Here is a 12,104-nt window from a genome sequence, read left to right on the forward strand (position 1 = left end):
TTTCACTCTTCAATTCAAGAACTAAAACTGGAAATTATTTTAAAAAACGAGCTGATGTGTGCATCATATGACTTCTTTTTACTCCTTTTTTAAGATAATAGTGCCTCGGAGTGAGCAAAAAAACTTTTAAATACTTTCATTCCAAGTCTGTTGCGAACCGAAGCAAAAAAACATTTTATGCAGATAAGTTTTCTCAATATTGGCAGTTTTAATGTGATTCAATGGTTAACTCTCTAAATATGGACAAATTGAAACCAGATTTAAAAAAAAAAAAAAAAAAAAAAAACCTCCAAGTTCGTCACCAAGTTGGCGATAAAACTTGGCTACCAAAAGCTTGGCTATGAATTGCCAAGTGTTTGCCAAATTATAGCACCGCTTGAGTTTACATTGAAATCACGGGGCGCGTGAGCGTCCCGCCCCGCCAAGGAAACCGAACGTCAGCAGCCAACAGAAGCAAATCCACCGCCACGGACGAAAGGAAATAAAAGCGACCAAGACCAAGATTACACGACAGAACAAGTTGGGGTTTTTTGGGTTTTTCACCCCTATGTATCTCAGCCCCATGAAGACCCCCGGAGTTGATTTTTGGTACACTCAATCTCTAGTGGCCCCTAACGCCGTAAACCAAAATACAATCCATTGGACCATCAGGGGGAGGAGGTATTAAAGTTACAAAATAGCTGTTCAAAAAAGTTTTCGCTTTCTTTGACAGGGCTACAGCCCAGACGAAAAAAGGAATCAAGCTGAAATTTCGCACACACATTCCTTGTGCCCTACTGATGTGCATTTTGTGCCATTTGACCCCCCTCCTCTTCCACCCTCGTTTTTACCCCCCAAATTGTACCTTCCCGGGGTTCTATCACAGCCCCCCGGGGGGCTACGGCAATGGTTTTTTGTATACATATTCTTGGGAGGGCCATTGAGTACATATGCAAAAATTCAACCCCCAGGGACATCATGGGTCGGAGTAATTGAAGTTTGAAAATCACTAATTTTCCCTAAATTATTATGTACTTACTCTCAGTATAGGGTTTGTTTATCTCGGACTGCAATTGCAAGGTTGGAACAGATCTAACAGTTATTCCAAAGTTGTCTTAGGAAATGAAATTCAATCAAGACTAAAACATATTCAACTAGACGTTAAATCGCGGATATCACAAATTTGCCACAGCGACTGCGCATGCGCGCATACTTAGCTCATTGGGCTTTCTGTTTTCAAATTCTATGTTGTTTGTTTATACTTAAGCAGAGAAACAAAGTAATGAATGAGATTAGAATGCTGTCCCCCCCCCCAAAGTTTTGCCGATACGAAATTTCCTTCCCCCTGTTTTTCAGTTTTTATATATTTATGGAGGGAAGAAATTTTAAATGTCGGCGCGAAACTGGGGTTAAACCATTACAATATTTTACGTGACAAATTATATGAAACTGTACGCATATGAATACAGCACATATAACTTTTTAATTGAAAGCGAAAAATAGCACTTTTTTATTGGTTTGCTTATTTTCTAAATAATGGATTTTTCACAAACAACACATAATGAATTGCAAATATATGAAATACGTGTGTGGATATCCGTGATTTGCAGTAATTTGTTAGCTAAAAAAATTTTTGCAATTAATTTAAGCAAGACTTTTAATGAGCTTAGTCCGCGCGCAACATGCGCAATCGCTATGGCAAATTTGGGATATCCGCGATTTGACATCGAGTAAAGTTGTATAGATCTTCTGACACATTCAAATTTAAAATATTTAATGGCTTAGTTTTTTTTTTTTTTTTTTGCTTGGTGATAACATGCGTTATTTCGTTTTTTAAATGAACTTTTAAACAAAACTAGGTATTAAACAAGACAAAGACGCAAGAAAAAGATAAATCACCAAACAATTAAAATTATCCCATAAAACGTAAAATAATCTACGATTTAAGAAAAAATGTTATTAAACAAGAAAGTGAAAAGCAAGATTAAAATAGCCTTCAAGCTGTAAAACATTTAAAGAAACCTTCATGAAAATGTTGAATAATATGTCAAATAAAGAAACTGTAGTAGAATTTATTGCGAAGTTGTAAAATACTCGAAAACAATATAATTTAAACTATAGTATTTTATTATCCAAGAAGTTTTCTTTGTAACAGAGAGGATACAAGAATTGCAATAAAATTTAAACCGTCCAATTCTCGCAAAATGAACATAGAATCTTAATAGTCAGAAAATAACTTGACGTAAAATTAGGCTAGCTATTATTGTTCCTTAAAAACACAAAACAGCGTTGTTTCAATTGAAAATTTTCTGACTTGAAGTTCTCAATTCTAAAAATACAGACAAAGTAATAATATCAATGCAAAAAGATGTGATATCTCATCAAAAACAACCCTGTTGTAAAAATTTCCCCGCCAAGAAAACCTTTAACTTTTCCGCACAAAAAAGAAAACCTGTATCCTAAACCCAAAAACCCTCAGCCATAAAAAGTTATGATATCTAGTTTGCTCGCCAAGTATCTGCCAAACTATCATCCTCCCTCTTCTCCTTTTTCAGCACAGCTACTTCCATTAGAACCTCCTCATACCTTCAACTCCTCAGAAATATGGATAGATCTTTTAAATTGTTTATCTTGTTTGGCGGGAAGATTTCAAAGTGAAGTGGTTGCTTGATGAGCAAAAAGCTTCCCGCCAAACAAGATAAACAATTTAAAAGATCTATCCATATTTCTGAGGAGTTGAAGGTGGGAGGAGGTTCTAATGGAAGTAGCTGCGATGAAAAAGGAGAAGAGGGAGGATGATAGTTTGGCAGATACTTGGCGCGCAAACTAGATATCATAACTTTTTATGGCTGAGGGTTTTTGGGTTTAGGATGCAGGTTTTCTTTTTTGTGCGGGAAAGCTAAAGGTTTTCTTGGCGGGGAAATTTTTACAACAGGGTTGTTTTTGATGAGATTAACAATGATTTTACCCCAAAAAGGTGTAATAGACCGCCTTTGGAACATCCGAATGCAACGCGAGATACATGCACACATACGCACATACATACGTGCATACGGACGTCACAAGAAAACTCGTTGTAATTAACTTTGGGATCGTCAAAATGGATTCTTAAAGTGACTTTACGTTCTTAGGCATGTATCCACGTGTGGTCGGGTTGAAAAAAAAATCAATATTCATTCGGGGGCGAGCAAAATGGAAATTAAGGTCGATTTTTGAGTGAAAATTTTTTCGCGAATACAATACTTCCTTTTGTAAAAGGAAGTAAAAAGCAGAATTGCCAACATTTTCGGAACACAATCATCTGTTTATCTGTTTACGAAACATTATTTAGCACAATCAGTAACTCTTAGTTTAGATATTAGTAAATCAATTGTTTTGCTTAAAAACAAACCATACTTGTTCAATGAAAATATTACCAACTTTTTGGGACATCTCAAAATTCTTTGTTGTAAATAATGTAAGTCTAATTTCGGTCTGTGTTTTTCTTCGGGAAAAGCTATTGTGTATAAAATTCATCAAAATTTTAATAAAAACGTAAGTTAAGTTGCTAGATTTACATCAATTACCACTTATCTACTCTGAAAACTAGCCCTAGCAAAATTTTATACTTTTTTTTTTCTTTCTCTCTTTTTGGTGCCGCTAAAAGTCAGATGGCTTTTAGTTGTAGGTTCCCCCCCCCCACACACACACTTTTCAGCCCCAATCGCCGCCTCTGGGGAAACCGCATTAAATCGTTCAACTTATTCATGCTAAAGTGAACTAAAGAGCCGGTGAGTAGTTTTTCCCTGAGAGCAATGAACAATGACAGAAATGAAGGGCACGTCTTCCATTCCTGAGAAAATAGAGTGCGGCTATCAGGATTAAAGTGGAGAGTGTGGTCAAGAAAGGAAAAATACTGCGTGTCTGCCCTTTTTTCACCATTACGATGAAATTAAATTACTTCTTTGACTAAAATTTGTAGAAGCACCATTACTGAAAACTTATTTGACTGAAAATTAGACCGTTCAGTGCTCTGTTTGTCTACTGAGCCCTTGGTAGTGGTCAAGAAAGCTTTCGTGTTTACAGTTCAGAACTAACTCCAATGCTCTCTCTAATCATATTTGCCTTAAGAATTTTCAAAGTAGAAAAGAAAAAGAAAACTAGGAACTCTCAATATGAAATCAAAAAAATGTAGTGAACTCTTTGGGGCTCGGTGGGGTGAAAAATGCTCCACCTATTTATTTACGATAATGCATGGCAGAACAATTTTTTAACTCACCGCAAAATACTGCAATATTTGCATATATTTAGCTTTATTTTTAGACTTATTTAAAACGGCGAGTAATACCATCCAAACATGATATACACGTGTTCCCTTGGGTTGACAAATTTCAGCATGTTAGTATAGTCTTGTGATACATGACCCTTGAGCAAGAAGTAGTAACTGGAGGGAACAAGTTCAATCATTGGCTTAATCATTGGCTAGGAAAAGCTGAGGTAAAGATCCCAAGTCATGTGAGTTAACTAAGACGAATGGGTGACACGTTTAGAGTAAAACAAATGATAGAAGCCTAGATTTCTCAATATACTTTATTTCTAATGCTATCATGAGACTTAGGATGATTGCTTCAAGAATAAAAGGCTTTAGTCTGCACTTTTTATTTTTAAAAACGCATGTCTTTAATTTAAAACACAATAAATGTCCGTGCAACCCTTGGGTCTATTTTATTTTCGTAAATCAGGAACATCTAAAGAAAGAAAATAATTTTAATACAGTAATTGCGGAGAGATAGCGTAACAGAAAGTTAAAAAAACATTTTGAAAGTAAAATAAAAATGTAAGTATTAATACATAGACTGACTCCGACAAAATTAGAATTCCCGGGACTCTAAAAATGAATTTCTAATGGATGCTAATGAAATTTACTGAACATTTGATCTTTCTAAAATTCGGCGCAAGTCACTCTCCTCCTCTCTCTCCCCACAAAGAATTAAAATAAATATAAATGCATGAATCTCAATAAAACCGCAAAATGAATTATTTCACTGCTAAATTAGAGCCTTTCAAAATTAAGCTGCATCAAAACTGTCCGGTTTTTGTCCTTTATCCCTCTTTCTTCGCTAAAAAAAAAGAAACAATGGGATCGTTTCCGAAAATTTAAAAGTATTTTTTTCTGAAAGAGCATGCTTAAAAAATAAGATCTGAGCATTTAAAAAATAATTTGACCAAGTTTAATATTAAAAAAAAAAATTTTTAATCGGTGCGCAGGCTCAATTAATTTTTTTACGCTTCTGCACATGACATCACAAGTGATGAAATGCCGTTTAATTCGCTTCTTTACTCACATGAACTGGTAAACAATATGGTTGATAGCAAGCGTAGAGCGCAATATTTAATTCACTTCACAATTATCATAACCTGGAAACACGGTAGACAACCCAAGCGTAAACATTCAGCACACCAGCGGAGTGCGCGCCCAAGTTCTTCACCAGTGACGTCATAAGGACCCCTCTTTATTTGATCAATTGGAAATATAAAAAAAAATTAATTAAAAATTAAACTCTTTGAAAATAATCTTTTTTTCCCGCTCCATGTTTTTTTTTTTTTTTGCTCATTCTATCAACTTCAGTGACTAAAAGTAGTGCTTTTGACTGATGTAAACAATCCCATTAGAGGTTCCTTAGTCCGTATCAAACCATCTTTCTAATTTACATTATTTTTCAGGGCTTTTACTAGCACTAAAAGTGCTGAAACTTTCCCCCAGAAAAAAAAAAAAGAACACAAGTACGCGTCTTTGAAATTTTGCTTCCTTTCGTTTCGGTGTGTGTTTGCACAGTGATGTTTTTTAAATAAATTTCTGATTTTTGCGCAGAGGGGAAGAGAGTGAGGCGTGCTCTAAACTTTCGCCCCAAAGCGAGCACCTTCTCTTCACATCTCACTGAAAAACTGCTGATGCATGAAACTGAAATAGTTGGTTCTTTGCGTTTACATGTGTTTTACATCTCTCATTTGTTCTTTTACTCTTATGGACACTACACTCCGTAAAATCGATTGCTCATCGAGGCTGGCAAAGAAAGACCAAGCAAGTAAAATGGTTGAATTGCAGTTTTCTCTTTTTATTCCAATACTCAAAAAATCGAGGTATGTGACTTAAAGCCCTGATATTGACCAGAACGCTATTAAATTACTAAGATGGCGCATGTTCTTGTTTTTTTATGAAATAGAATAAAGAATATACTTTTGAGATATTCGTTTAATGCTTGTAAACCAAGAGAGTAAGACGTGTGTTAACTAGGGGTCTACACGGAATTATTTTTCATTTCTTTCTGTTGGAAATTTCTCTGAAAAGGGTTTTTGGCATTTATAAGGAGGTTGTTTTAGCGCAAATTACTTCGGATCTTTTTTGAAGAATACATTTTTGCGATTGTGATTTTGAGAACGACTAGCTCTGGATTACAGAAAAAAGAACTAGGTATCCGTACAACCAAATGCCTCCATGGTTATATCTTGATCGATAAGTTAGTTTATATGGATTGAATTGTGGTTATTGGTAAGAGTGAAGTAAAGGAATCGATGCACCACAAGGCAACCACAAATTTTTCATACCTACATATTTCAAACGGATTAATGCATGAATATGTTGGAAAAGTATGATCTGTATCTAGTAGTGCAAATATTATTCACTAAGTCGTGTAAATAATTATACTTTATGGTTTCAGTAAATGTAAGCGGCGTCGTTTTTCAACTAAAACCTTCCAATTTCAATTTTATTTTAACTAAAAAATAACACAAAAATCACATCATTTTTTTAAGCTCATTTCATACTTTTTTATATTAATATTAAACTGTTCACGCTGAACTTGTGCCAATCTTTTACCGTAACGCCATTTTATCATTGATGAAACTGATTATGGTAATCCAAAGCCTTCCTCGAAAATACGCTTCCTTTTTGCCCAGAGTTTCACCAATTGCTAACTATAACGAACTTCAAGTCATTTTTTAAAGTCTTCTGATTTATTAATTTTAAGTCTAATCTTTATTCATAACAAATTACTAAGTTCAACTGATGATTTCAAGATTTTAATAAAATGAAGATCTAATGATCAATTGTGAAATCAGACGCATGAACGGGAATGTTTCTGATAGTGTTATGTTTATTCTTTCAGGATCTCCGGCCGCCAGTGAGTGGGTGGATAATGGAGGACCAGTCGGGGGACAGTGGCGAGGACGGAGACCACCTGTGGGCCTACATGACGGCGGAGTGCCTGAACCAGTGTCCAGCCAAACTGTCCCCGACGAAGCGATTGCTGATACTTGGCGATGACGAGGCGCACAAAAAGGCACTGGTCGCCAGGCTTCACGGAGTCTCCCCCAAAGTTGGACCCATCAACGGTAACGGCCTCCAGTACAGCTTCTTGAACGTGAGGGACGAACTTCTGGAGAACCAGGCCAGGCTTGGGATATGGATCCTTGATGACGATCCTTCGTTCGGAGCACTGCTCAAGTATGTGATGAGTGCTGAGCACTTGGAGGACACGACTGTGCTCCTTCTAGGATCTATGACGACGCCGTGGAACATACGGAACAAAGTAAGCATGTGGACTAGGCTGTTGCAAGAACATATCGAGAAATTTCCTGATACTATCCTTTATGAGCAGAAGGCGAAAAACTTGAACAGATTTCGTGAGTACGTCGAGCCGGGACTGAGTATCTACGGCAGCCTCAACGAAGAACAGAAAGATATTGAGATCAATTTAGGGGTTGACATCATCGTGGTGATCACACAAACAGACCATATGAAAGTGCTGGAAACCGATTACGGCTACGAAACCGAGCACTTCGATTTCATGCAGTTAGTTCTTAGACAGTTTTGTCTGTCATACGGAGCTTCCCTGTTTTATGTTTCTCTAAAAGAGGACAAAAATTGTGATCTTCTGCTGAAGTACATCCTTCATCGAATCTATGCCTTTCCTTTCCGGATTCCCGCCATTCTCCTGGAGAGGGACGCCATCTTTGTCCCATCAGGTTGGGACAGCGAGAACAAAATACGAATCCTTGCTGAGTCCCTCAACACCATACCTTTGACCACTCCTTTCGAAGACGTTGTCTACCAACCGAGGAGGACTCTTAGTCAACAACATCGAGCAGAAGTGGTCGCACAATACGATCAAGAGTTCCTCTGTAATCTGCAGAACGCCCTAGCTCGAACTGATCCGGAGACACCCCCTTCAGAAGTGAGAACTGAAGTAGTGCAGAGGGCAGGTCCGACCCGTAGGCCACGCCCCACAGCAGTTCCCAAAAAGCAAGCTTCAGTGGTTGTGCCAGGAAATGGTGATACAATCTTGCACACGTTCTTCAAAAACTTACTGGATAAGAGGAGAAGTCTTCCAGCCGATCGGCCGGATGGACTTGGTGGACGTAGGGCGTATGACGAAAGCAGTGAACCAAAACTCGAAAATGGGGAGCATACGAGGCAAAGCCGGGAATTTCAGAGAAGCATATCACACGCACAGAGTTCCTTCGCCGAAAATGAATTAGACTACGAAACAGAAGACTCAGTGGAAGAACAATCAGACGATACTCAAGATTCTAAGGTGCATCCTTTACCAGAGTACTTTATGAGTGATTTTGGGGAAAGTATTCAGGAAAACAACTCAGAGGAACATCTGGACCGTTACCCTGCTTCACGGCAGAATTCGGAGGACAAAGCTTTGCATTCGACGAAAGACCCTGTCGAAGTACCTCCGTTGGAAGCCAAGCACAAGTGTGAAGAGAGCTCGTCTTAGTTATCGTCTTCCAAGCTCGTGATATAATGTATGCCTTCGTAAACTGCTTATGTGCTCATATCTTTTTTCTGTTTCATTATCCACAGCTTAGCAAGATGTCGGCAAAACTCCTCAAATAATGTGCACACAATGATCTCTTTTTACGTTCATCGTACTCTTGGTTTCACCCTTAGGCTACCAACAAAACATACATTATTAATGAAATGTATTATAACTACCGATTGAACTTCATTAACTCTAAAACTGTCTATCTGAGGTCTCAGTTGATCTAAGTTCTGAGAATTAACAGTTAGACCTACTAATCCTTAATAGTAGTACGACTAGGAAACCTAAATATATCTACACCTTACAAGACATAATTACTATCAAACTTGACTCCATTCTAAAGTACACTCTATATGCACATTTTGGAGGAAAAAGAGGGTTTCACATTTAATAAGATTTCTAAAATAAATATTAGATGGTAATCTTAGGGTTTAAAAACATCCGATTTCTTAAAGCACGGAAAACTCGAATCAATGAAGTAACAGTTTAAGGTTCAAAAATTCAAAAAAAAAAAAAATCATTGGTTATAATTTTGATTGAAATACTTCACGTCCAAAGACCTTATTAAATTGCTAACTTATTGAGGTTCATAAAAAATAATTTAAAAGAAAATTGTGAAATGTGAATTCACTATAAATATTTGTTGAATAAGTCATTCATTTAAGTTGTACTCTATACAGCCTCTCGACGACTTAAGTAATACATGCTATTGCAATAAATTTATCGTCATAAACAGAAGTTGAACACTAAAAATGTCGATGTTTATATTCTTTACCTTCAAAACATTTTTATAATTTTCTTTAACTTGTCGACATCTTGCACATCTATATATCTATGCAAAGCGATGTTTGTCTGCTTATTTTTTTTAAAACTGTTCCATGTTTAATTTGAAAAACAAATGGATAGCCAATGTTTTAAAATCGACTGCAAAAGTGATAAGCTCTTTTGCGCTGCTTTCTGGCACACATGCAGTACCCACGCTTCAATGTTTGTGGTCGCTATCAAAGGATATTTGAAACCAATTCTATATTCTTTCGCTGTTACCGAATATACGAGTGTGTCAACCAGTATTGTTTTCTAAATTCTACCCATGATGCCCAGCACTCTTTTGCTAAAGACAAGATAAATGCAGCGACTAATAAATTTCATTTGGTAAAGACATGGATGTGCGGCATGATTCCAATCGCAGAATCCAAGAAGAGACGACGGAGCTTCCAAATAAGAATTGTTTGGGGAAATTTTTTGGTCTTTTGTTTCCTTTGGTAAATTGTCCATCAGATATTTTTACTTATTTTTAAGAGTTGACGGTGCTCTGAAAACAAACATTAATTTTAAATAAATTAGGTATTGCATCCTCTGCTAACAATTGCTTGTTGCTGATGTTCAGTTATTCGTTCAATTCTTAAAAATTGCATTCACATAACTCGATCCCAAAGATTATCAATTACCGAACAAAAGCAGCAAACATATTTCATCGCCTTGCTATTAATCTAGTTCAGCTTTTTTTTTCTGTGAGGACGCAGTGTGTGTAGATGGTTTTTCTTCAATCCTTTATTTTCGCCGAAAGCGTGCGAAAAATTATTTTAAGTGAATAAATTATTCGCCTCTTATAAATCCCCAGTATTCCTCCTATTTGTAGCAAAAATCAAACTATGAACATTATTTTCTGAAAATTATACAATTATAAAGGGACAAATGCAGATTAGATGTACAAATTAAATTGCTAATACTTATTTCTAAGTGTAGAATTGTGTAAATAAAATGATGTGATGCAACAAACAAAGAAAGGTGTGGAACTTTTTACTTGATTTTATTGTTATCATTCAAAACAGAAGTGCTTACTTTCATTTTCAACGACAGCAACTATTCAAAGTTTTCTCCCCCCTTGAATATATCACAAGGTAAGGTTGAAACTGAAAAACACGGGGGAGGAAATTTCGTGTCGGCGAAAAGGTGGGGACATCATTCATTTGCAGATTCTTTATTTCACATTTTTCTTTTCCTTCCTTTAGGTCTTTAGTTTTTCTTTAACTTTTTTAAATTCATTTTCTTAATAAATTTCTTTAACTATTCCATGTGCTTTTTTGCTTCCAAATGTTTCCCTCTCTTTTATTTTTTTTATTGACTTTTCAATCCCTTCATTTTTCTCTTTTTTTTTTTTTTTTTTTTTGATATTTTAGTTTTTCCTGCTTCTTTAATTGATTGGGAAACTTTTTGACAGATGGCAGCACGTTTATATACATATCGGATTGTCTGCTGTGACAAAATATTCGTTGCTGTTCTTTAAAAATATTTCTGTTCATTTAGGTGCTTCTGTTCTACTTTTATTTTATATATTTACTATCAAAAATACCCGGCGTTGCTTGTGTTAGCAATAATTATGAGAAACAATCGTTACTTGCATTTGTTTTCTGTTTTAAGTGAAAGAACTTAAAACACACCTTTTTGACGTGATTTAAAATATAGCTTCTTCCTTACTCATAAAACTAAAGTAGCAGTAAGTAAAAAGAGCAAAATAGTATTTATTTAGAAACGAAAACACGAAATTTAAGCGTATACAAATTTGAAGAATTTCCGAAATATGAAATTAAACTTCACATGTTTAAAAAGATTTATCAGTTAATACTTATTTTTTTTTTTTACATGGAGTCTTACCTTCTCTGTATGTCTATTGAAGAACGAAATGTTTAAAAAAATTTAGCCACGCGCATGTGATCCCCTTAAACGTGCTTTAATTATTTTGGAAAATTTCAATTATTGTGGGTTCTTGGTGCAATTTAAAATGTTGCCGAATTTGCGGGAATCGTTTTGGGGTACCTTGGATAATGCTCCCCCTCCTTACTTTGTAAAACGGTATGTTACTAATTTTTGTTAAAGAGATATTGTCGCCATATGCTTAGATACTTTTGGTCACCATAAAATGGCGCTAAACAATTCTATCCGAAATATTTCCAAAATAAGTAGTAAAATTTGGCGATGGTTTGAATTTGTGCACAAACACACATTAATGAAAGTTTTTGTGCTGTTTATGGATTTGCCTAATTTAGTTGCTGGATTATTTTACAGTAAAAAAAGTTTTTAGAGATTCTTTGATTGACGATATTTTGTTTACATGGTGAAAGCTGACAAACATTATTACGTAGTCTTTGACTTCAAAAACCGCGACAGTTGAAAAAACTGCCAAATGCATCCGCTAATGAAATCTTTCTGCATAAATTTTGACGAGGTTTCTGCTGTTAGATTGGATAATGATTAAAAAATCCAATCAGCACAAATAATAATAAAAAAAACATTAATTACACTAAAGCTCCCTTT

At 35.7% G+C, this 12,104-nt stretch overlaps 1 protein-coding gene across 1 annotated transcript in view; it reads left to right on the top strand.

Annotated features, from left to right (window-relative positions):
- The window catches only part of LOC129217534 (cytoplasmic dynein 1 light intermediate chain 1-like), a 34,593-nt gene extending 23,957 nt beyond the window's left edge, over positions 1 to 10,636 (top strand). The window contains exon 2 of the mRNA XM_054851851.1: positions 7,125 to 10,636. Coding sequence (XP_054707826.1) covers positions 7,155 to 8,744 — 1,590 coding nt within the window. The 5' untranslated portion in view covers positions 7,125 to 7,154 and the 3' untranslated portion in view covers positions 8,745 to 10,636. The remainder of the gene's footprint in view (positions 1 to 7,124) is intronic.
- Positions 10,637 to 12,104: the final 1,468 nt, after the last annotated feature.

This window comes from Uloborus diversus, chromosome 2 (assembly GCF_026930045.1).
Source record: "Uloborus diversus isolate 005 chromosome 2, Udiv.v.3.1, whole genome shotgun sequence".
In the NCBI taxonomy this organism is placed as follows: domain Eukaryota; kingdom Metazoa; phylum Arthropoda; class Arachnida; order Araneae; family Uloboridae; genus Uloborus; species Uloborus diversus.